General features: G+C 40.4%; 1 protein-coding gene across 1 annotated transcript in view; it reads left to right on the top strand.

The window, feature by feature from the left end:
* Positions 1 to 27,165, top strand: part of cntnap2a (contactin associated protein 2a) — a gene marked incomplete at its 5' end in the record, with an annotated part of 327,084 nt that overhangs the window by 288,426 nt on the left and 11,493 nt on the right. The window contains 6 exons of the mRNA XM_080515381.1: positions 2,886 to 3,104; positions 5,867 to 5,896; positions 8,852 to 9,088; positions 12,980 to 13,213; positions 13,958 to 14,091; positions 23,308 to 23,401. Coding sequence (XP_080371507.1) covers positions 2,886 to 3,104; positions 5,867 to 5,896; positions 8,852 to 9,088; positions 12,980 to 13,213; positions 13,958 to 14,091; positions 23,308 to 23,401 — 948 coding nt within the window. The remainder of the gene's footprint in view (positions 1 to 2,885; positions 3,105 to 5,866; positions 5,897 to 8,851; positions 9,089 to 12,979; positions 13,214 to 13,957; positions 14,092 to 23,307; positions 23,402 to 27,165) is intronic.

Here is a 27,165-nt window from a genome sequence, read left to right as displayed (position 1 = left end):
GGGAAGAAAGCCTTTTGACAAAGACATTGACAGTGTGTTTCACTATTCATCATCATTTGGTTCCTCTGCACTGACAAATCATTTTCAACTTGGCTTTTTCTGCCTCAATTTTAAAAGCTTAATAGAAAAACCAAATAGGCAAAATAGAAGACTAAAAAAAAAAGAATGAAGAAAGGATTGTCAGAGATCCTCTAGGCCAGTATACTCACGCATACAAAGGTAAAATTACATCTCACACCCACTTTTACACTTACAACATCCATCACACCTATGCAAATAGATGAGGCAGGATCTGTGCTCTGAGGCCACTTTAATTTTTATTCCTGCCTGTAGACACAGAGCTGTGGGGCATACATCTTGCTTTGCCGACCCGCTGAAACAAAACACAAATTATCAAACATACTCTCATATGACGTTGAGCTTGGCTCGAGCTGCTTTGCCTCGGCTCCGTTTCCAGTGGGGTATTGTGATGTATGTTTGGCTTTCTTTCAGCATTCAGAATAACTGATGTCGCTCCTTCCCGCCTTGCGCAACTGCTCTGTGCATACAGGCATCATTAATTCATTGTACTAAAGGCTGTCAGAGACCCTATACTGTGTTTTTGAGTGTGTGTCTATTTGTGTCTATTTGTCTACGGGCTGATGTTTGTTGTGGATTGTGTGCACTTAAATTTTGAGGCATCTTTTTTTTATTATTCATCTTATGGGGTAATGCACTCAACACGATCAGGCGGGCTCCAGCTGGAACGGTTTCTGCATCTCATCTGTTGTCCACAAACAAGAGATCAAGACAGAGAGTAAAGAAGAAAGGAAGGATGGATGGGAGCGAGAGCAAGAACAAGCACAAGGCTGCATACAGACAAGGAAAGAAGTAGGAGTTATGAAACAAAGAACAGAGGGTTTAATAGAAGAAAAACACAGGAACAATAGAGTGAAAAAGAAGAAAATTGTTGAGCAAGGTGAGGGAAGAATAATGGGAAAAAAGAGCTGAAGAAAGAAAGGATCCAAAGAAACAACACAAGGCGAAAGAATAAAGAGTAGGTGAATGATAAAAGATAATTAGACAAAAGTCAGATTTAAAAAAAAAAACTGCTGTATTGATTGAACAAAGAGAGGGGAGAAAATTCATTTCCGCATTGACTATTGCATAAAATTATCCACCCTTCATATCTGGGCCTAATGAAGCGATAATGAACCCATGACGTAGAGAGTAATTCATCATTGCAATAGCTGCAAGCACATTGGTGTCATTAGCCGCCATACGGAATCGCCCAGAATGTATAGTTTTTTATAGTTTCCTACACAGTCTGCTATATTCATTTTATAGATCTCATCAATGCTATCATAAGGAAATCAGCAGCTACCTCAAGAAGTCTCAAGAAGAAAGAAAAACAAACAAACAGGCTGTTCATCAGATGACAAGAAGTTTAAGACAGGAGCTGTAAAAAGTCCAAAACTGTGTGAAAATAAATGAAGTTTCTGTCTTTTTCTATTCGGCATTCACAAGCTAAGCTTACTTTCTGGATATTGGTTCTCTGCATTTAATCCAATCTGGCCACAGTTAACTTTGAATACCCAATGTTAGTATTAGGTATTAATACTTAATATTCCCTATTGGAAGGTTTAAAGGCATCAGGGAGTAATCGCAACAATGCAGTGGATAAAAAACACTTGGAATGGGTCAATGAAACCCCCTCAGTGTAATTGTAAAGTCAAAGTACCTCCTCAATTTATTAAAGGCACAGTTTTCCCCCTTTTGGTGTCCATCCATCGATGTCTGATGAGCTTTATCCATCAGAGGGTCATCAGCTACACGCTGTCAGTCAATAACCGAGCAAACAGACAAAGAATCACACACACTCTTATTCTCAGCTGTGGGCATGGATCAACCTCAAATGCTTGTTTTTCGGTGGTGGTAATAAACCAGAGCATGTGGAGAACACTGCATAGAAAGCCCCCCCCCCCCCCCCAGACCTGAACCACAGTTATGCTTGCTGAGAAGCAAGAGTGTTAACCGTTGTGCATCAGGACCCGATCAAAATCACACTCAGGTATCGTGCGTCTTCTTCTCTGTCATAACAAACAAAGAATGGATTCGTTAATATCCCCGTCATTAGTGCTGAGGCAAAAACATCTGGAATGGACAAGCATTATAGGCGGTTACACCCACACACTAAATGTCTGAATCATCAGTGAACATTTTAACTTGCGTAATCAACAAAGGTACAGTTATGCCCCCTTTTGGCTTTTAAAATATATCAGCTAATAAACTAAAGCTTTCCAGCTGAATTTAAAGCAGTCCAATAGCTTCAATCCCCCAGAGCACCTCATGGATACACACATGAACACGAAGATACAGAAATCCGCTGAAGAGTAAATGATAAAGTTTAATCTTGCTCAAAAATTAGGCCATTTTACATCTGGCGCACCTTCTATTGTCTCTTTATTAACATACTTTCCATGTCATTACTTCATCCTGCACAGTTTTTCCTCTCTCGCAGTCTGTCTTTCTTCTCCTCAACAAAATTGACAGAAACCTCTTCAAGATAGACGGCAGCAACAAGGGGGGGGAACCTCCTGGAAATTGTAGTGATTACAGCTTTTTGTCATGCCAAACTAGGAGTTCCTGGCATCTATCGACGCCCTGCGAGATTAGTCCTATCCAAAGCTGTGAGCAGCCGTGTATTGCAAAGCTGAAATCTATACAAGCCGAATGAATGGCCTCAAAACAAATGAGCCATTAGATTATAAATTGAAAGCATATTTACCTGTAGAGTGAACTATGGCAGACCGTGTGCATTTTTAGAAAGTTTAGATTTTTGTTCCATGTGACTTTCATAGTTATATTTTTATTTTTTTATTTTTTTCGTAATCTTTCTTCTGCAGCCCCCAAGGTGGTCTCCTTCTCTTTCGATGTTGGAAATGGACCCGTGGAGTTAACCGTGCATTCAGCGTCACCTCTGAATGACGACCAGTGGCATCGGGTGATGGCCGAGCGAAACGTCAAAGAAGCCGTGCTTCAGGTGGATCAGACATACCGAGCATCTGAAATCGCTCCCGCACAGGGCCACACACGTCTTGAGCTGTTCAGTCAGCTCTATGTGGGTAAGACACACACACACACACACACACACACACACACACACACACACACACACACACACACACACACACGGTCACTCCCACGTAATTCAAAAAATTAGCAACTCTCATGAGTGGGACTGACTTGTGTCCACTCATTTGATTCCAATTTGAACATGTAATATCTACTTTACGTAGAAGGGACACTCTCAGAGGCACGCAGACTATAATTATGTGCTTATATGTGTGGAAACCAAACGCCCAGGCATACACACGATCCATGTAAACCTAATTGGCTTCAACAGTTAATTAAAAAACTTTCAGTTCTCTCTCCATTTTTCCAGCAGTGCAGATACGGAGTGTGTGAAAGTTTGATAGTTCCGTAAGTTAAAGATGTACCAGCTTTACTGGAAATCAGAGGCTTCAGTGACGCTTTGCCACAGTCATGGCGAATTAAATTAGTCCCGCACATGCACACACACACCCACACACACTCACAAGTGTTAATGATAGTCACACATATGGGCACACACGTGTAGATAAGAGTTTTAATACATTTATAATTGAGCCTTTGTACTTGTGGTGAGGGCATGTTACTTCATTTCTTTGATACATGCATTAGTGACTCTCTGGAATCAGATCTTACCAGAGGACAGACAGGATATGAGCTTTCTGGGTTTCTCCATCACCGTGACCCTTAACGATGTATCAATTACCAGCCAGAGCAAGTTTTCATGATCACATATTTCCACTTATTACTACGGTGGCCCCATCAACCTCTCAACACAATGCCTCTCGAGCTCGTCTCTGCCTCAAATGGCAGAAGATTTGTCCAGCTCTCTCCTTATGCTTTCACCCCTCTGTCTCATTTTGTCTTTTGTGCTGAGCTGTCATTACTGTATAGACCAAACTTCAGGGCTAAAATAGTTTTAGGGATTTGGGGATAGAAGGAAAAGTGCTGAGGCGGATCACAGACTTCCTACAGTCTCATGGAAAGAAAGAAAGAGGGAAAAAAAAAACGTATGCCCAAAAGAGATTGTGGCAAATTCCAATCAGGCATCCCGATGTGATAGCCTTAACCCTCCTGATCCCCGCTCGTAATATAATTTCATCGTCTCATCACTTTTCACTGATTTGAACGCTGCAGAAACATCCCCACCTTATCGCGTTCCAATTTGCCTCTCAGTGTATTTGTACTCTCATTTAGTGAAATGGAAAGGGGCAAGAAAGGCTCTGTCTTTCCCCGACTTCTGCCAATGAAAGCGGGAACATAATGGCTTCTAGATAGAGCCTCGGCTATCGCATCATTTGCATTTGTGTATTTAAAAACAGGAGACGGCTCAGTCCTGTGTGGAGGACACAAATCCAGATGCACAAAGTACTGGGAAAAGAAGGATGAAGCAAGAAACAGTGTGGGAGAGCAAAAAAAAACTGTAACAACAACCACAGAGAGGACAGCTCCTTCTCATATCTGATCTCTAATCCCTGCTTAATCCTGATTTGAGGATTGCTTTGAGACGTTACAGTGTAATGCACACAAAGTGACCCAGCCACTCAAGAGAAGTGGTTTAGATCTGGCCTCTGACATCCAGAAAAGATTGAGATCTTTTTGTGTTTGATCAAACGATTCGGGAAGAGTGGAGAGACTCCCAGAGGCAACAAGATTCTGTCTGGATTCACTTGATCCTGCCTTGTGAGGCCCGTCTTTGCCTCTTTGCAGGCGGGTCTGATTGTTATTGTAGGGTTTTTTTTAAAGGTGGTGAGGTTTGAAAAAAAAAAATGGAATAGAAGGTGCTCTGAATTCAGCTGCAGCAAACCTATTTGAAATTGTTTATTTGGTGGAAGAAAATCTGTGAGAATGTCAGTGTCCAAATTCCTTCCTTCAGCTCACCTTTTAGCCCTTTTTATGTTATCATTTCCTTCTTCAATGCATCTGATCAATGTTTTTGAATGAGAAAGAAAGCTGCTGCATGCCCCGTGAATTGTACTGCTCTCTAAAATATCTAATCTGTAATTATTCAACAGCACAGCAGTCCTCGGTGGTGTATAGGATTGTAGAGTTTCAGACAGAATTCCAGTGAGAAAGAGACGCCTTTCAAGCTGTAAATGCTGAAATATCTGAAAGTTTATTTCTTTAATATTTCTAACTGAGTTTATTCAACAGAAATGAAATGAAACAGTGAACTGGAAGTCGTGAAATTTCCTTCAACACCTTGGGGTTGATTTTTTTTTTTTCCTATGTTAAATGATATCATTTTGTAGATGTGTTAGATGATTCCATCTAACTGTACAGTACAATAAGCAGCTTTGTTCTACTCTGCTCAGTCTTGTATTCATCTCTGTGATATTTCTTTTGCTTTCTTTTTTTTCCACAATCAATATGCTCCTCATCAAGCATTTGATTGCTTTAGTGTTTACTGCACAGTGGCTCATTTGCTCTAATGGCCTTGAGAGTAAATGTTATACCATCCGCCTGCTGTCATTTACTTCACACTGTTAACTTTTAGCTTTCCAGTTCACTTCATACATGCATATAAATCTTCCCATGTTTTTTTTCCTGTTTAATACCACCATCTGTTCTTTTGATTTCCATTCTGATTAATGCTTTCAAAATGTGTTTTATTTTATATATATATATAATTTTGCATGTTGTTTTCTCAGTTCTTACAAGCTTGGATTGTTTTCTTTTGCACATTGTTTTTATTTTTGATTTTCCTTGCCTGCGTCTTCATGGATCAACGTCTTGCTCGTTGTTCTTCACTGCATGTGTGCGACACCTGTCACAGCTAAACCAGCATCGCTCACCTGCCAAGACAGTAGGTAACATTTAATGAGTACAGTGAAATGTAGTGTTGACACTGATATAGACATGACACCAGCTTGAGTTTTCACCTCGCGTCACCGTTTCTGCCCCATTTGATGCTTTTGCACCAATACACTAACGATGATTAAACTTTTGTGCATCGCGAGTCTTCTTCCGAGATGTGCCTGTTCATGCTACTCCTGTGATTCATGTTTTACATTAACATGTAGGTGTGATGAATTACAGTGACTTTCAGATCATTTCAATGCACAAATATGTTTTCCTTGCGGGGGTTCTTGAGAAGCAAGCTCATTATCAAGCTAAGAGAGACAGTATGAGTAGAAGAAAAAAAAAAAACCCTGATATAACGCAACCTGCAGGAATATGGGATTTCTCTGATAATATCCCCCTCTGGAAACACCAGTGGCTTACGAAAGCTTTTGAAACAGCATCTTGGCCCTGTGAATAAAAAACACCCATTAAAAAAAAAACCCTAAAGGACATTGCCAATAACCACAGTGTGAGGTAAACATCGTACTGCAGATTTCCTTAATGCTGCAGAGACGGAGATAAAAAAGACCAACTGCCAGTCTATTAACTCACTTACACAATACTATTGTGTAAGTGAGTTAATATTGTGACAATAGTAATGCAAGATCATTAGCAGCACATTGTACTGAGCGGCGGATACAGTCCCATGCCGTTTGTCAGTTGTTTTAATTGCATTCATTGATAATTTAGTTAGCAATTTTTTAACTACAACACACCCACACACTCGATGAAGGTCAAACATCTCATATATTCATTGGTCAGATGAAGTATTTGTTGGGCTTACCGGTATGAATAAAAAAAAAAAACTTCATTAGAACGTCAATAGAGGGGAGCATCACCTTCAGGTCACTAACAGCTCAGCTGTCAATAAATGCTGGGCTTCATGCTGGGTTCGACTCACTTTTATTGCCGCTAATGTGCCCGAATTTCCATATTACTGTTAGTATATCTGAGCAGACATGAATCATTTGTCTTAGATATGTTGATTTTAAATAAACCTGGCCCATACTTGATTTTTTTGGTCAATATTGACATTTGGAGGGGGAAAAAATCTAAATCTAGCAATGATATATTATCTAATTAGTACAATATATTAACATCATTGGCAAAAAAAAAAAAAGCTCCACAAAAATATGTGGGGTGAACGTTCCACCATTTTCGCATTGTTTTAGTAGACCATTTATTTTACGGTTCAAATAAATTGACAGTACTTCATTTTTTATGTAATTATATATGATATCTTTCAGCTAAACATGTATAGTGTCTCCTTCCGACCACAGTTCCTCCAAACATGTTTACTTTACTTTAATTAAGAAAGTTGGACCTTCAAAAAATAACAAAATACATCTTATTGACATAATTTGCTTTGAAGAAACAAGCATCTGATCACTTCCATAATGTTGGTATCGTTCGAAACAGCAATACTTGATTTTACATTTTCATAAACATAAGTGTTCTTCATCACGGATAAAACTTTCCTTTCCAAAATTGACATTGACTTCACAAATCCGTGTCACCGATATCACTTCTTTCATGCCAAATTCCTTCTGTTGCAATACGTGTGACGGTGGTCTTGCAATGCACGGCCGATTTTTCACATAGACATATCTCCCATAAACACTGGCAGCTATCACACCCACTGCATTACACAGCATCTGTGACTCATACAGAAACTGTATGCACCTGTGTGTGTGTGTGTGTGTGTGTGTGTGTGTGTGTGTGTGTGTGTGTGTGTGTGTGTGTGTGTGTGTGTGTGTGTGTGTGTGTGTGTGTGTGTGTGTGTGTGTGTGCCAGGTCTCTGCAGGCCTGAGAGCCTGCTGTCTGTTTAATCACACTGATTTAGACCTGGGTAAACAGGTGGCAGAAACCTCCAGCCAATCAGTGGTACAAAATAGATTAATTAAGAGGTCTACTAAAAGTCTAATTCTTAGTGGGACGGGAAAGTGGGGAGAGTGCGTGAAAGCCCAGCTGCATCTTGATGTGCGAATAATATATTGGCTTGAGACAATCAAAGTGCATTTATTAGTGATGTTATCATATTTGTGTTGTGGTTTTGTGGTCGAGCTGTGAGATGTAAGGGAGGAGACACAATACATCTGAGAGTTTTGGTGCAAGTCTTCTTGAATGGATACTACTCGCCAAATGATGCCATTGAGGAGTTTTAATAACTAAAATGTCCCCTGGCTATTGTTAATGGTGGTGTGCAGGAGTGTGCATGCATACATTGATGTTTGTCCATACTTTGTAGCACCTTCTCAGTGGGGGTGCTTGCTTATGGTTGAATCTATACCTGTGGGTGTATGTTTATGAGTGTGTTTATTGCTCCAGTCATTTAGGTGCACATTAATCTATTTAACGCCCCTACTTTGTCCAAGTTAATGGGTAGTTAGACTGTAATGGTGCAAGGCCAGAATGACGATGGAAGCACTTTAGAGGAATGGCTATCGACACCCCAAGGCTAAGCATTAATGTTTCTATCGACTCATCCAAATCACATGCGCAGTGTGAGGTGTATTTTAATTGTGCGCATTTGTCTGCATGTAGTTTGCATGCATCCATGTGCATGTGTATATATGCTTGCGAGTTGATCATTAAGACACAGTGCTCATTAGGCTGTTTTAATTAGTGAAGAAATAGAGTTGAAGGTTGTTTCAAGAGCGACGTCGCAGTCGGAACGATTAACGTGACATTAGTGGCTTCCTCTTGGCATGAGGATGCATTAAGATCTGTATAACCGATTAAAAGAGAGCCTTCAGAATGACTTCTGTAACCCTGAATTCTAATTGTCCTCTCTCCTATCTCTGCATTTGTATATTTTGTTTTAGTTTTTTTACAAGGCTACACAACGTCCTTGTGCCTCTAATATCTACGTTTTGGGTTTTTTTTCCTTTGTGTCCAACCATTGCTTTATTCTCAGGTGCTGCAGGAGGACAGAGGGGATTCCTGGGCTGTATCAGGGCCTTACGAATGAATGGTATCACCCTCGATCTGGAGGAGAGGGCAAAGGTCACACCCGGGGTCAAGCCTGGCTGCCAAGGCCACTGCACCAGCTTTGGGTTGTACTGTCGAAACGGAGGAAAGTGTGTGGAGAAGTACAACGGCTACTTGTGTGACTGCACCGACACTGCCTACGACGGGCCGTTCTGCACCAGAGGTAAGAGGCCTTTGAAGAGGATTTATCACACAAAACCAGAGACGCTGCTTCGAGTAACAAATTTGCAAGACGGACAAGTGGTTTTTTGGAGGGGGTTTTGTATGGTTTTGATGTATACTTTTTGTTTCTCTTTTGTCACAATGCTTTTTCTTTTCTTTTCTTTCCTTTGCAATTTCTATGTCAAAGAAACATTTGGTTCCTCAAACCTGACAAACTACCTTCAGACTTCTTTATGTTCAGACTTCTGGGATGACGCATAATCCCTCAGCCAGCACTTTTCCAGCAATTGTTACGGGCCCATTTTGTGAATGCATGATCATTTGCAGTCCCTCTTTAGTTCACAAAGCCAGAGTCAAATAGTGCCAGGATTACTGCTGGAGTAGTTGTGTTTCAATGAGCTTCATTGCCTGACAACCCACTGTGATTTTTGCTGCGCTTTGTGATTGTCCTCACTTCCTATTTAGTTTGGAGCTGTCGGTGTTGAAAGTGTTTGGGCTTATGATAAAAGGCATCGATTGAGAGTGATATTGTGCTTACCCACCAATTTTCCCTGACTTCAGAGTGCACTCGCTGAATGCTGATACTGTGCGGTGTGGAGCTGAGAGATCAGTCCAAAAAAAAAGAAAAATACAAGTGACTTCAGCAAGGGGTGGGAGCAGCAGAGTTTTTGAAGATCACACAAATATGGGGGGGGGGGGGACACGGATTTCTGTTGCATATTGCTGAAACAATGTGTTTGTTTCATAGGGATTTATTAGATACACTATTAAAGTCTGACTTCCCAAAACAAGTTTTCATAAAATACTCTGGGGAGAAGAGCAGCAGCACTGTCAGAGGTTTTCTGCTCGCTCCCAGTCAGAGAGTTGATCCCCGACACGTGAATTAATTTGTTTCCTAAAGTCGAATGGTGTTTTTTCCCCTGCGCTCTTGGCAGGGGGGGTGACAAGATGACAGAAACGCAGAGAGTGTGTTACAGTGCATCTATGTGTGTATATGTGTGTGTGTGTGTGTGTGTGTGTGTGTGTGCGTGCGTGCGTGCGTGCGTGCGTGCGTGCGTGCGTGCGTGCGTGCGTGCGTGCGTGCGTGTGTGTGTGTCGTGGAGGAGGGTGACAGTGTGTGGTGATATGTGAGTGTAAGACATGAAAAGACCTCCTCAGAATTCTGTCATAACCAATCAGGCATTTCAGGATTTAGAGAATAAAGCTTACTGTCTACGTGCGCGTGCCTGCATGTGTGTATGTGTGTGTGTGTTTTTTTTCAGGGGAAGACAAAGCAAAAGAAAGGGGGAGAGCACACCCTTGTGTCTGTTTGTTTTTGTGCTTAGCTTCTGACTCCCCATCATTCGTTTCCTCCTTTCGCTCCCTTGTGTTTCCCATTTTTTACTCTCTGCACTTCGCTTTTATCCCTCCTTCCTCTCCTACCCTTCTCCGATCCTTTTTTCCCTAATTCAAAGCTCTGCCTCTCTGCTACTGCTTCTTCATCATCTTTTACGCCATCCCCATGTAATGTTTCTTCCACTCATTCCTCCTCCTCATTCTTTCCGGTGGCCCTCTCATTTTCTTTCTCCTTTTTCAATTGCCCCTCTCCTGCTTTCTCTGCCCTTTTCCAAATTCCTCCCTTCCTCACTCTTTAATCCACCACTCTCTCCCTGTCCTCCCAGCAAGTGAAAAATGCATGAAGTCAGTCGTAATTGCATAGTGCATTTCCATTGTATCCATATTTACACACCGCTCAGGGGACCCTGTAGTATTATTATACACTCTCATTCTTTTGCTTTCCTGCCCTTTGGGGTAACTAGAAGCCAGTGTGCACATATGCACACTTCATACAAATGAACACAAGCACAAAAAAAAAGAAATCACTCATAGTTATTACCTGTAGAGGTCTGCATGCCTGCTCAAATTCCCCTTCTGTGAAACGTATGCACACCTTGACACAAAATACACACACATACCCACAGTACCCAAACATACAACAGTCATTCCATCTTGTACTTCCGAACATGTGTGTGTGTTGCTAGTATGAAGCTTAAGGCATTTAGGGGGTTGTTTTTGTTTTGTTTTGTTGTTGTTTTTTTCTGCAGGATAGAGGAGGCTGAGGCATGCACCTATTTCACATATGATCTACAAGTTGCCTGAATAAAGACAAAATATAATGAAAATGTCTGCATGATGCATTTATGAAAAAATTAACAGACAGCTTTGTTTATACTACTGAAAGTTAAGTTCACGCTTACTGCCTAAATAGCAATTTTTATATGAACAAATTCTTAAAGCTAATTATGAGTTCCAGGCGACATCCTTAAAAGAAGAAAGTTCCTCATGTCCTTCAGTTTCCTCCAAGCTACCAATGGTGAATTAATGAAGAACAGTGGAGTGAAAGATTGAAATAAGTGCTGATTTTCTCGCATTATTCAAATCTATGTAAATGACAGTCATAAACATGACACGTCTTGCTTTAAACCCCCCATATCCTGATAGGAAAACTGACAGCAGACATATTGGAGACATGGTTGGCAGCTTTTGTTGGAAATGACATAAAACATTGTACTGAATATTGTACCAGATGAGTCAACAGGATTTTATAACCTCGCATAAATCCAGTGAGAGATGTATCCTATTTCGATATATTTCTAAAGTGTGAATCATAAAACATGTGGCAGGTTTATATATAATCCGTGGGACAACTATGGTTGTCCCACAGATTTATCTTAAATAAATAAAACTCCGTAGCATTTTTTTGTTTTATTTTTTTACTATTGTTATTTGGCTTGAGTGAAAATGTACTCCTGAACTACTATTCAAACAGGTTGAAATTTTGCACTCACAAGTACTTGAGTGAGTGAATACAAAGGGTTAAGGAATGCAATCAAGCACTCAGACGAAAAATGCTTCACATTGTCTGATCCAGGCATGCTGACACTTTCACCGTCTGGCCACACTCTTAACGAAATGGGCAGGAGCCCACGTTCAGTCAATACCCAGCAGCATGAATTGGCACTGAACAGTAGAGCAGCGTCGGAAAACAAAGTGAGAATCAGGTTATTTGAAAGCTCTCGGCCTGGTTAATACAAAACAATTGAGAGAATGGGTCTCCTCAGACTTATGAGGCTTGAAACTACATCACCGCAAAGCAGAATGTTGGATGAAACTATTGTACACTGGAGCGGAGGAGAGTTCAACAGAAGTTAGCACATTTTCCAATAAGAAGCTTTTTAATAAGTGGTGTAGCTTGAAGTAGTTACTGTACTTTGCCTGGTGTGGCACAATCAGTGGAGTGAAGCTTTACTAATAGATGCATAAATATGTTCATGTCTAATTCAATACTCTCTGAGACACACACACACATCCAAAAACCCTATTCTCCCCATGTGTCCTGTAACCATTCTCCCTGATTTCATACGCCTTACACATCTGTTTTTTGTTTGTTTTTTTCCTGGAACCCACAGATATACTACATGCCTTCACCTTCACAAATAGACAGAAACAAGGGGCTCAGCTAAAGTAGGCTACAGAAAAATGAGGTTGACTCTTCCCAACATTTCATTATGGGAATCAATAAGGCTCCTGGAATGGTGAAAATATGCCATTAGGTTTGTTAATGTACTGTTAAACAGTGTATTGTTTGGTGTCAGGAGCACAGCAATTTAACACCTCCTTCACTATGCCCTCTGAACAGCCGTATTTATGTGTGTGGTTATTCCCCTCTGGCCATATAATATGTCTGCCCGGTTTTATCTTGCATGCACTGTATGAGTTTGCAAGAGGCCCCCTGTAGTTTTTCTGATGTATGGGGTCTGTCTTCCTTTCTATATCTGTTGCATAAATACACCAATGTTTTGTTTTTGTGTGTTCTCGTCGCATAAATATATCTTTTTCATTTCTCTCTCAGAGGTCGGGGGTTTTTTTGAGGCGGGCACCCTGGTCAAGTACAACTTCTTGCCTGAAGCAGTAGCAGGAGCCAGCAGGGACACGAGGATCCTGACGCACCAGCTGACGCCACGTGAAGTCAATCTCACAAAGGAGGAGGTGGCTTTCAGTTTCAGCACGTCCAACGCGCCAGCTATTCTGATGTATGTGAGCTCCAAGACGCAGGACTCTCTGGCCGTGGTGCTGAGGCAGAATGGTGAGATCCACGACCACAGTTTGCATTTGCTCAAGTGAACAGGAACATTTAGAGGTTGCCCTTGTGTCAGACTTTGAAAACTTCTGTATTCTCTTTAAAAAAAAAGAAAACCCCTATCAGTAAGCAACCTCCCACTCAGGACCCCGACAGACAGCAGGGTGATTTGATCAAATGGAATCAATAAAAAAATGACAGTGCCATCTAGTGTTTCAGCAATTTATATGCATATTAAAACACAAACAAAAAAGACAAAATGCTCACGCTGCCCAGAGGTTGTATCAGAAATTCTTGTTCTTGGAGGAGCCAGGAGACAATGTAGGCAAGGAGAATCTTAAATCATATACTTGCTCCTGTTTCTGTTGCTCCCTTCAGGGGTCGCCACAGTGGATCACCTCCCTTCAATATCACCCTATCACCTGCCTGCTCTACTGTTACACCAAACATCTTCATGTCCTTCTTGATAACATCCATGAATCCTCTCCGAAGTCTCCCTGTTCTCCTCGGGCCTGGAAGCGTCTTCTCCAACATCCTGAGTTTTATATATCCACTTTCTCTCCATAGTAATCCATCTCAAACTGGCCCCTCCAGCTTAATCTCTAAACTGGCCACCCTCAGCTGTCCCTCTGATTCATTCATTTTAATATTGTCCATCCTTACTCCAAGTGAAAATCTCAGCGTCATCATCTCAACCAGGCCACAAACAACCAGGTCCCGTTTAAAAAGCAGTGTCCTGTTTGTCTTCAGGTTCGCTGCAGGTGAGATATAACCTGGGAGGTCTGAAGGAGCCGTTTTCTATAGACGTGGACCAGCGAAACCTGGCCAATGGACAGCCACACAGCATCAACATGTCACGTGTCGACAGGCGTATCACCGTCCAGGTACACACACACACACACAAACACACACACACACACACACACAAGAGGAAGTGCAGTGTCGGAGGAACAGGCACATTGAAGTGAAAAGTTTCTCAAGAATAACTTCTGGGAGGGATCCACAAATAACAAAATAAATTAGAGTTAAAAAAAAATTAAAAGAGCAGAGCAGATATTCATTGATAGATACATACATCCATAATGTGCTCTTACATCCGCAAAAGAAAAATAGCACAATAACAGCTGTTATCTTCAGGATCCACATAGGAAACAGAAAGCAGCAGAAAAAGTCAGCAGGAGAAGGAAAATAAAAAAAAGACTAGCATGGTAATGATTTTAAAAATCAGTTATTTTTTTTCACATTTCTTCTTTTTTATTTTCCGCTTCAATCGCTTCCTCATGCTTTTTTCCTTCTGAGATTGTTGTTTTATGAGGCTGACATTAGCCTGCCAAGGGACAGCAGATGGAAATCAGATTTTTGCCACAATCTGTCCTCTTTACATCCATTTATTCGTTGATATGTATCGTCCGTTGCACGCATAAAGAAATCTGGCATGTCTTTAGGGGGAGCACTTTTTTCCAAGGACTTCATTGTTCTTCCTCAATAATTTCCACCAACTTGCACCCACGTCCAAACTGCCTGCAAGATATCTTTTAGCTTTTAGTTTATTCTCACAGCAAGACATAAACTTCACTTTAGTATTCCGCTTTACAGGCACTCGCAAAGTGTGGAGATTGGCAACCGGCTCCATCATAAAAAAGTCCCTCTCACACACACACATACACACTTACTCTGTCACAAGTACACAATCACACTAGCCCAGCCTGTGTTAGCTCAATGGTTTGCAATGAGTCAGAGGAGAGTGCAACGTCGTCTGCGGTGATGAGACTGTTTGTCCTTTGCCACTGTTAATCTGCTTCCAGTAGACGGCCTAAATATAGCAGCAGACAACGAATCGATCTGCGTGTGTTTGCATTAGGACATGCTGGGATGTGATTGTGTCTGCCGTTGTGTGTATTGATGTAGATGTTTAAGAGTGTGTGTGTGTTTTGTGTGTGCGTGCGTACATGTGTGTGTGTGTGTGTGTGTGTGTCTGAGAGACTGTACGTTGGTAAATAAAAAATAATGTGTTTGTGTTGACGTGTGTGTTTTTGCACTCGGGAGTTTTGTGCAGCCGAACAGCTTAGTGCAGATCGATATGGCCGAGCCGCAGCCAGTAGCTGGCTGTCAAGGATAGAGTGAGAACTCAGCTAAACTATTACAGACTTTGTTCTGGGCTAAGATGCAGAAATGTGACTGCAGGCTGCAATTTAACGAGAGCTCCAAATGGTTGGCTGCCACTTGTAAAAGCTTGTGATTGATCGCATCCACATCAGAATGTATTTGTGTTTTTTGTTTTGTTTTTTTCAGGCTGTATACACTTTGTCAATAAAAGACCTGTCGCCTGAGATGGAACTAAAAAGAAACAAACTTGCAGCCTTGTGCCAAACAACAGCTTCTGTATGCATGACCTCATGTATACTGTATCATTTGAATACTTTATTTCCATATCATGTGATGTGACTTTATTGCCGCACACGTATCCCTTTTAACGCTCACATTTCAGAGCACTAATGTATTTTACATTTTTATGGTTGAGCCATTTCAGTGTATGAATGTCTTTGATGTGAAGCATGTACATTCAAAGACATACATACTCACTCATGGTGCCTTCACTTACTTCCTGGTGGCTTGAGGGAGGAACTCAGTTCACATGACAATAAATTGACTCACTTCCTTTCAAGTTAACTGAGAGTTTCTGTGCAAAACATTCCATTTATATATTTACTTATCTGTTTTGCAGCAATTTAACTTCCATCCAAAACAATATTCTCACTGGCTGTAATTCATTTTACAGCCATTGTCAGTATTGCATTTTATAATGATAAGGCATTTTGTCAGGCATCATTGTATGATTATTGTTTTCATGCATTATATTATTAAAAAACATTATTAAAAATAGGTTTTGAAGAGATAATGCAACGAATCAATGTATTTTACATGAGAGAATTAAGTTTGAATTTAATGAGCAAAATATCAGCAAGAGTTTTTTGGGTTTTTTTTTAATGATAGTATTGAGAAGATGGTGAAAAAATTAAGAATCTAGTAAGTATAGATATAAATAGCAGATATAGTGGCAGGAGCAGTGCCATGTGGTTTATCGTTCCTCTCAGGTTGAGAAGAAGCTGTTTTGGGTTTTGTTTGAATGTTGAGCTCGAAAGGTGAAATAAATCTTATCGACGGTTGGTGGACAGATGGACACCATGTCCGAGAACACAATTTGACACTGAAAGTCCTCCAAGGAGACACAGTAAATGATGGGAGAGTAGATGTTTAATTGGTTGCTTTTCCAGAGTCAAAATTTTGATCGCTTACCATATCATTACAGGTCCATTTATTGTTGCTTTCATTAAGCTGGAATCAAATGAGGTCCAGGACTGATTGCAAAACTCATGCTAACCTGCAATGATTGCATCTCCCTTTCACCCACGAGTCCTGAGATTCCTCACTGCATGCACATGGTACGATGACCCCATCCATCCTGGAAACTCATCACCTGCATTCACACACTGCTGTGAGAAATTCAGACAGCAAGAAAATTAAACTGAAACATCCAATGGAAATCGTCCTCATTTTCTGAGCAAATCACATCCTGCAGCCGCTGATCACTCCCGTGGGAGTACTTCAGCATAACACATCTCTTTTTACTGGCACAGAAAGTGATTGGAGCGAAGGATTTTCTGCTAGTTTGTCACACGCACACATGCATACATGCACACATCATGCCTTTTACTGGTTGATTGCGGCTTAGCTGTGTCAAGATTGGCAATATCGATGCTCAGCCCAGTTCAGAGTGTGGCGGTAACATTAACTACCAAGTGCATATTCTCAGGAGGCCTGACTATTAACAATCATTTCAATATTTTCCATTAGGCTCGAGACTTTGACGTTTAAGATAAACACTGTTGTGTACGATGTGGTAACTTTGGATTGAAGGAAGAACAGAAAGTAGCAAGAGAAGTGTGGAGGACAGATGGCGATAGAAAATAGATGGTATCCATAGATAGAACTTGAAATGAAAAGTCAGAAGGTGTGCTAATGAAAATAACTTTGATGAGTATAACCTTTTCATGTTGCCTTCCTGCCTCTCTGGGTTTTTTCCAGGTACAAACATACGCTCAGCATCCACGTGTAACCAGATCTGGACACACGGATAGTGACGGTTTATTTGCTTTAAGCTGGATAGTATGACTGTAGCTCACAATAAGGGCAATAAGATGCATAAAAAACATATTCTGTTGAGGATGGTGAAACACTCGGCCTGAGTGGGCAGCACCAACGGGGTCTGTCACTCTACCTGTTACTAATGCCGAAATAACTCTAATATGTTAATTATCACACAGCATTTTATATCGATGCAGATGCCAATAAAGCCATACACTGCAGCCCAATGAACTATGTTAATGAAAAAAAATTGCTGTTATTGCTTTGGCAGCAGGTCAACATTTGGGAGGAAAGGGTTTCTTTTCCACCAGAAGGGAAGTCATAAATGATTTACCTGATAGGAATCATGTCTTTTTGTTCAGTTCAAAGATTTGCCCCTCTATTTTTTTGCACCGATGCACAATAAAATAAAACACGGTGAAGAGGTATTTCCTCCACGCGTTGTGCCACAGAGCATCAAGTGACTGATTAAGAAGGCGACGACTTCTTTATTGGCGTAATATTTTCATTTGAGCATTCAAATGTGGGCTGAAGACTAGGGTAATGATCAATTTCAGTAATAAATATCATCTTTGGTGTGCACATATGCGTGTACCTCATTGTCATGACCGATAAGATCTCATTTTAAACAAAAAATGTGAATTCAATTGAGAATATGCAATACATTTCATCTGCTGTATTTAAAGTTTTCTCGAGGGGCCACATGAACACTGACGCTGCTGTGAAGGTCCGATGTATTCATTCCTCTTCGTCCTGCACAATTTTATGTCTCTTATTAAAAAGCCCTATGTTTCAAACAATGAATATATGTGTAAGGGTACACCTGCTTGCATGAACTACATGCACAAGACAAAATAAAGCAGTCTCCTTCAAAATGTGCTGTATTGCATGCACCACGTAGACAAATTCAAAAATTAACATTGCTTTGATTTATTTTCTATATTTATAATGCTCCTTCACAGCTACATGAGTTTGTAGGTTTGTGATGACAATGCATTTCTGATGTATGTCGGGGATGTACGCATAAAGCCCTTTGTTGCTTTGCAGGAAAGGCTTTTTTTACATAAATTATCACCAATTTTTTTTTATTTATTTGTTTTTAAGTGGCATTGAATATACACATTAACCACCTGGACTTGTGCTGTTGCTGTGGCTATGAGTTTGCTTCAGTCATTCAGTGATTTTTTTTTTTTTTTTGGTGAGCCATCCATCATATGAAATGTACAGCTTTCAATACCAATGCTGGGATGTATAATAGCTTCTCTCTAATGTTTAAACTGCATCAAAAAGTGCTGAGACATACAATTACGAATTCCTCACTCACAAATATTGCAGTATGCCTTAAAGCCTGTTTTAGTGTTCCATCAGCATTTGGAATTTCACCACACTATCATTATTTTTGCTTCCATGCTAATCAGAGGCCTACTTTCATCTGAAATAATAACATGAGTAACCGAGTCGGATGCAATAAATACATGGGGGAGGGTGTCCACCCATTGATCAAATTCAATTTCCAGAGTTAAGAAATAAACAGGCATCTGTTTACCTTGGGCTCACATCTCTGTTATCAGAGCTGCAAGTCTTGCAGGCATTTAGACGAGCAACTGTTTAGTTTTAAGACGCAGGCAGAGAACAAGTGGGAAGACAAGTGGGTATGTGTTCATTTGAATCTGAGAGGAGGGAGGCCGAGTGAAACATCGAGCACCATAAAAAGACAAAAAAAAAAGAAAACCAGCAGTTTAAAGATAAAGAAAGTAAACCCACAAAATATGATTTAAAATGAGATACCTTTGATGCCTTTATGTTATCCGACGTTTTCGTAATCCTCAGGCTTACATCAAGGTGGGGATTTGCATGTGAACGCAAATACCTGCTGAAATGTGTGCACAGGCGTGTGAAGTGCTGCGAATGAAGCGCGCGCTTGTTTTTTTTTTTTTTTTTTTAAGCAGTCTGTGAGGTCTCAGCAGGTTCGCTCGCTATCAAAGGCACAACCAGACGAGATTGAAATAAGTTCCCATCTCGCCATCTCCGACTTTCCCTTTCTCTCACACTGAGAGGGTTTAGAGATGAAAGTAAAGAGTCCCCCCAGGCGTCAGACATCTCATCTCCACATCCTCTCTTCTCCCCTCCACCAGTTGCAGCTGTGGATGGCTCAGTGGTGTGAATGACTGACTCCAGCTGTGATCAGAATAATCAGTTGTTTACGTGATAATGAAGTGGAACAATCTATAAGACAAAAAAAAAAGGGGGGGGGAGCATTTTCTTGTCCAGGCTGTTTTGGGATTATCTTTTTTCCCTCGAACATCAACAACTGACAATTTAGAGTGACCAGTTAACCACAAATGACAGTATTGCCAATGTGGAAAAACACGCGCAAGGAAGAACTTGCAAGTTCCACACAAAGGAGCCCACAACTACGCTTGAACTGGGGATATTCTCATTGATAGTGCAAACCACTACACCACCATGCTGTTCAGGCAAGGGTCCATGAAAATAAAAGACTCTCAGTCTACTGTAAAGTAGTTTATATATATATATATATATATATATATATATATATATATATATACACACACACACACCGCGCTTTGGCTAAATTAGATTCTTTTTGAGCACATAGTTAGGGAAATAGATTTCACCCATTGTTAATTTTCTCTTTGTCTCACTCCTGATTGCGTTGCTTATGTAAGCTTTATGTAACCTAAACGGCACCAAAGGCACTTAAAGGAGAGAAGCGTGTTGTCTAAATAGTGCAGCGTAAAAGGAAAGGATCCCAATAACTGAGGATGTAATTGACAAAGTTTGCTAAAATTAGTTTGGGGTTTTTTTTTTTTCCCCTCCCGGTTGTTCTCCTCGGTGGACCTTTTCGTGGGGTTTGAAGCCTCAAAGCGCCCTCCCTGGTTGTGCAGCCAATTTGTTTTCTCAGATAAAAGTAAATAAGCTGAGCACAATTTAATTGTGCCCCATTATCCCACCCTCCAGTCGCTGTGGAAAACAAAACCCACACAATGCTCCACTGGGGCCAGGCTTTTGGAAAAAAAAAATCAAATTAGAATGGTGTGTGTGTGTGAAAGAGAGAATTTCCTGTGTGAGGGGACTCTTCTGAATCGAACCTGGAAACAAGAGTTGCTGCACACACGCACAGATCTTCAAGCCTTTAGTGGCAGTCCAGCTCTGTTCGAGCTAACAGGCCACGACGGCTATTCAGCACATCAAAAGAACAAAATTTCCAGTGAAGCACATGAAAACACAAGTCTTTGTTTTCCACCGACTCCCCCCCCCCCCCCCCCCCCCAGTCTGGCTCGGCCCGATGGTGTGCCTTCTGCAGACCGGCGCGGGCAGAGATACAGTCCTCCTGTGGGCCGAGCGACGCAAAGAAGGAAGATCTTTTATTCCTGGAACACACAGAAACCAATTTGTGGGGTTGAAATTATTCCCGTCAACAGCACCGGCTGCAGCCTTCAAGCTAATTAGAAACTTCATTGAAACAGCAATAACAAGTTAATTATGTTGCAGGGATATTAAAGTCGTGTATTCCCTTCTTCCATCACCCTCTCTGCTCTCACATCTCTGCTGATGCTCTTCTTTGTAAACACACCGTCAGTTCTCTGTCTGTTGCGGGTTCTCAAGGAAAGGCTTTGAACCCACCACGCACTTTAGAAAACTGTATTGTAATTAATGTTCGATCTTTTATCTCGCGTGCTGCTGAAGAGCTGTTTGCAGGCTCACTGTAGAAAAATGACTTTTTAGTTTGCTTTCATGCAGGGCCAGTTTAACTAAACTTCAAAAAAAAAAAAAAAAAACAAGGAAAAGCTTTTCACATTAGATGTTGGGGGGTTTTTTTGTTGGGTTTTTTTAATTTTTAAACTTTGATCATCTGTGATTTTTGTGATCTTATTTTTAGGTGTTTTTGGAAGAGATTTTATTCTGTGGATGTTTTCAGGTTGGTGTGTTAAACAGGACCACAGTAACGAGAAAGCCCTCTCTCTGAAGGCTTGTCATGCACTTCATCATCATGATTATTTATACAACTGGGATATTTTCCAGTTGAGAAGCATCTTTAAAGCTCAGCGGCGGGTATTTTCATGTGCATCGAGTCCATTTGCAGAGGTTTACAGGTGTGAACCCTCCACCAACTTGTACTCTTGCCTCACAATGATGGAATTCCTGGTTTGATTCCAGATTCAGTTGCCCTTTATCCTGCACATTCTGTCCGTCTGTGCATTCGTGTGTTTCCTCCAGGGACTCCAGTGTATTCGTTGTCATTTCAATTGCCCGTCATGCCAATATCAACTGAGATCAGCTCCAGCAGTGTGAGGTTGGATATAACAGTTTAGTTGGTGAATGAATTGTTCAGTGGATTAAGTATTTTAAGTTTTATTTCTATGTCAATTCCTGACTTTTCATAGAGGAAAACCTGACAATATATGTATGTCAAAACTGTAATGACTGTGACAAAACAAAAATGCCTAAAAGTTGTTGTTTTTTTTAATGGGTAGCTTAAGCTTTGCTTGTCATTTGTCAGCTTTTATGAATATTTTCTTTATATGCTGTGATTCATGAATATTCATCCAATTTAGTTTTAATTTGAACAAACTGAAAATCTATGTGTGGACCAGTAAAAATCTAAATATTCTATTAAATTAAAAAATATTAAATGTATTAATAGGTAAAGGAAACCCCTGTTCAACAGATTGAAATGTTTATGAAGTTATGTGTACATAGAATAAGATACAGATCTTTTCTACCTGGATGCCAGAGCTTCCTGTGAAGAACCCTGATGTTTATATCACGGTCCTATGGACCGTCAGGAGTTTGTTCTGTGGGTGTTTTTATCCTTTCTGGAAAAACAAAACAAGTGTGTCACATGAAATCCCAGATGCCTTATGAGAAATGCAGCATCCATAAAGGCATCGTTCTTGGCCCTTTCTTTTACGTCGCCTCGTTTCCAAACTCTGCTGCATAGAAGCTCTTCAATGCGTTTGACAATTGCAGAGCACTTCTCATTAGGATCCCAAGCAATTCCTCCAATATATGCAGAATAGTGCTGTAAGCGTCCGGACAAGAGTGCAGATGATCACATTACCCCACATCTTACATTTCTCCAGGCTCTCCGTTTCCTCTAGCAAGCACTGCTCCCGGTTTTGTCAGTATGTTGACAAAAAAAAAAAATCACAAGTACATCATAAAACCCACGCACCACCAGTAGAAATCTGCTCAAACCCAAACAGGACAAAGCTTTGTGTCGCTGTAGTAGGAGTGATCTGCTCCCAACCAGCTGCTCTTTGTTTCTGGAACACCCTTAATTTAACCAAACATGTATGTATTAAGATCTTTGGATCAAATCAGAGTATCGAGGGAAAAATCTACATAATGAGTAGGAGATGCAAACGAGCAAAATTATTATATTGGTGGTGAAGATTTTTACTCTTACTTTAATACGATCTGTTGAAATACTGTTGTCACTGTCTACAAAACTAACCCAATAAAAGTCATTTAAAAATGATTTGATGTGAATTTGAAATGATTTTGAAACGCTTTCTTTTATAGACATAGTGCTTGAATTCAACAACAATAAACAAACTGTGATTTAGTTATGCATTTTTTAACAATATTAAATAGTAAATACAAATGTATATTTCTCCTCATTTATGGTCATTTATCATGAAAACTTTTCTTTCCTGGAGCATGTCTGACACTTGTGAACCACAAGAGGGAGCCATTAAGAGCCATACAGTCACTTTACTTTGCCTGACAGCAATGAATTACCTTCTTGCCTTCATCACTGCACTGTACTCTGCTTAATGTGCTGATGCAGATCCTTGCCTGGGTCTTTATTTTAAATGCTATGGTCAGTACTTTTAGACTCCTTTAGAGCCTTTTATTTAATTTTTTTTAAATGCAGGCACTAATAAATTATGTCTCTGTCTCTTTCTCTCTCCTTTTCACCTCAGTTGGATCATTACCCTCCAGTCAGCTACAACCTGCCAGATGCTTCAGACACAAAGTTCAACCTGGTGAAGACACTGTTCCTGGGCAAAGTCTTTGGTGAGTATGTCACCTTGGCAAAACTTTTTCGGCTCACGGCTTATTATTGTTGGTGGTTTTTGAACTGACACCATGTGCATATGTCATTATATTTGTAGGCTTTCTTCCTTTGAAATCACCCTATTAGGATTCAGATGTTTTCGAGCATCATTAAAGGATTTCTGGAGTTTGTACATCGGGTTAGTGTTTGATCTTAAATGTAGGGGAGTTGGGTTTGAATCCCAGCAGCAATCGGAAGGTCTTTTGGCTCAAAACTACTCATGTGTAAAGTGCAGGTTGCAATTACTTGCTTGTGGTGAGCCCTGTGAATTAGGGCAACCGAATAGACTCTATCTATCTCGTTACAGGAGTTTTTGTGTATTCTCAGAGGCATGCTAGGCTGCAGGACGTTGTTTTGTTTGTTTAAAATTACAGTTTTATTGCAGACCCTAATTATAAGAGATTTATATTTGATGTTACATGGCAAACTTTATCCATCCGTCATCTATGTCAGGTTTGCAAGACACTTGAGGTGGTATTCTCTAATTGTGGGTGAAGGTAGAGTGACACAGGCACAATTATAACACATGCTTTAAGATTGAGTGCCCAGAGAAAATCCACACATGCACAGGAAGAACTCACGCAGGGGATGTTCTCTCCACCCTGCTTCCACTTTTATAAGATGCTCACTTTTAGAAAGAAAACACTCTGGTTTGAACCTGGTTTCGAATCTGAATATGATCAAATGATCAAATGATCAAGAGAACAAAAATTAGACACATGCAAACAAATAAACAAATTGATTTTTTTTTTTTTTGGCAGGGAACTGTAGTTATATATTATGTCCACTAGAGAACGCCAGTCGACTGCAGAGAGATTTTGGGGCAGTCCATGAAATCCCACTACCCCATCTTTGTCTTTTGCAGTTGTACATAAACTGTGAATTTATACATGCAGATTATATGCTATTGGGCTTTAATAAATGTATGTCAGCATGGATCTATGGGATTTTAAATTATTTTGACATTTGTTATAATAGCAATTAGACCTTCAACCTAAATGACCACTACAACAAAGAACATATATTCCCCAACCAATGTGGCTATTTGCTTGTTTGAATAACCATTTTGAGACACTACTTGTTGAACATCACTGCAGAGGGAGCAGTGAAAGAGATAAAAATTCAGAGGATAATCATCTGCATCGCTTTACGTGATCCCACTGGACCGATCAAGACCACAGAGCCTTTCAAAGCCTGTAATCATACATTTAAATTCCTTAGGAACCAATTACCATAATTAACAATCATTACTTATCTTAATTTGTGAACCTTATTCCCACTTTGTGTCTCAGTTGTCACCCTGTCGATATAAATGTAATATGTAGATATATGTGTTCTTGCATGCTTTACTTCACGTCCAGAGATAGTCAGTGAGGTTGAAGTAAATGCTGACGATCGACCGCTGCACACGCCGGGAAAACCCCAGGGAATGCAGTTCCACGTATGCGCACACAAACATATGAACGAGCACATAACCACAGAGGATGCAACCAGAGAAAGAGGTCCAACTAGTCAAAATAGTTTCATCCCATAGAGCCACACTTTTAAACATATGCAGCGTTGTGTATTAATAGACTTAGTGAAGTGAACATTTCATTTTCTACAGTGTTGTAAACATCATAACAATAAACCGCATGGAAAGGGAACACTGACAAAAAACGGAACTGAGAAGAGGACCACATAAGAAATACAGAACAGTGATCACAGAGATGGAGACAGAGGGGGAAACGCTGTGAGAACAATCAAGGACGAGCGCATCTCATCAGATCTCATTTTCTCTGTTTAAGCCACAGAGACAAGAAAGGCTGTCAGACAGCTGAGCTATCAGATTCTCTATTTCTGGGAGAAAGAGGCGCTGTGTTGGTGACGGCAAACACACACACACATTGATCACAGCGACGTCTCCAGTGTCACCACACAGTCTGCTGATTGTAGATCCATATAGGCTGCTCTGACAACAAAGGAAGGGAGAGTGAGAGCAGATATTAAAGAATAGAGACGTATATGAATGAAAGGATGCATAGATATCCAACGGTATTGGAAAAACTATCAGCTTTTTACAAATTCAACACTGATCCTATATGCTCTTCCTACATTTTCTCACTTTGTACTATGTCAATTTTATCCCATCTTATTTTCCGCTAAGAGGTTTTTCATTTAGTTTTTTTAATAATATGAGTTAATATTTGACAGCTGATGAGAATCTTAGCTTCGCTATTTCGAGCTGAAACTGGTTTTACTGTTACAAAATGACTCCATCATAACAGTAACATTTATTTGATTGTTCTATATGCCCTTCCTAATTGCTTTGCACTGAAACAGCTTTGAAAATTGAGAAGAGGATCCTTACCGATGCTGAAACATGTCATTTGGTGTCACATTCAAGAATTCAATCCAGGAAGACATTTCTATATCGTCAGAAACATATCAAGGTTGTGTCACGGCCCTTAGTCTCCAGGCTGACTAAACGATTGCTTTACTGTTTGTGTCATGTTTAACATTTATCTTGTCTGATGCAGTTTCTAATATTCAGGTTTGGAATATTTGCAGATCTTTCTGCAAATGGCACTGGATGTAAAGCAATCTCAATTATGCAGTGCAGGAATGACTCAGCACATGCTATATGCGTTTTTAAATACTCGTGTCAGTGTTTGCATGCTTACGAGCACCTTCCTGTTGGAAACTGTAACACATCTGTGACTAATAAGAGTGTACTCATGCCTGAACGGTGAGGATATCAGTAAGCATCTGTTTCCTTGCATGTATCCGTTAATGTGGCAAAAAAGTGGGATGTGAATGTTTTGAATTTTACCAGATTGGGGCGATCAAGTCTTATCGTAAACAAAGATAATAACAGAATGTAAAATCTGGATGTATAGTGGAGAAACTGCCAGCAGCAATGACTTTGGCCAAGAGCTTCCACTAGCGGCGCAATACTCAGGATCTTAGGTTCATTTATCCTTACAGGACGGTTTGAACTCAGGATCTTTTCAGTTCATTCCACTGCATCTCTGTTACATTCATCTTTGGGCTCCAACTTGTCCTCTTCGTCAACTCCCATTGATCAACTGCAGTTGATCAGCCTCTCTGACTTAATACTGTCAGATGCATTCAGATACTTTGGATTTCTGTCCCTTCCAGTTGAGTCAGATGGAATTTTTCATTTTTCTCATAGATTGGACTCGTGACTCCAACAAGTCGTCATTGTCATCTTAATGGCTGTGTTTAATCCAGACTTGAAGTATTATAATAGTTGTGTGATGAGAGCACTTTGGGCTAAGCACTTTGTGTGTGTCTGCACGAAGGACTTGCATCCACATGAGATCATATTTTACATTAATTATTAGTGGAAAACTACAATGTTTTAAAGGCTTAACGGGTTTTTTCTTGTCATAATGTTTTTACTTCTTCGGTTATGGCTGTAATTCCATTTTTATTAGGCGGCTTTTGCTTATACAAACAACATCCCCCTGAGATAAATCATTAGTTTTTTTTTCAGACAAAGACTTGTAGCTTCAGCTGTAAGGAAAGTGGTGAGGGGAAAGTCTCTTGGATATTAAGTTAATGCACCGTCACAGCTGTACATGTGTGGCGGTGTGTTAGTGTGGTGGGATGATGGCTTGATGTATTGTCTGTGGCTCCAGATGTGTGCATCCCAGTGGAGTCGATGAGGGAGATGAGTCATACATCAGCCAGAGCAGCAGACACGCTCCAAACTCTGTCC

Source organism: Blennius ocellaris, assembly GCF_963422515.1.
Source record: "Blennius ocellaris genome assembly, chromosome: 19".
Taxonomy (NCBI): domain Eukaryota; kingdom Metazoa; phylum Chordata; class Actinopteri; order Blenniiformes; family Blenniidae; genus Blennius; species Blennius ocellaris.
The sequence above is the reverse complement of the archived record's forward strand: the minus strand, read 5'-3'. Positions and strand labels throughout refer to the sequence as shown.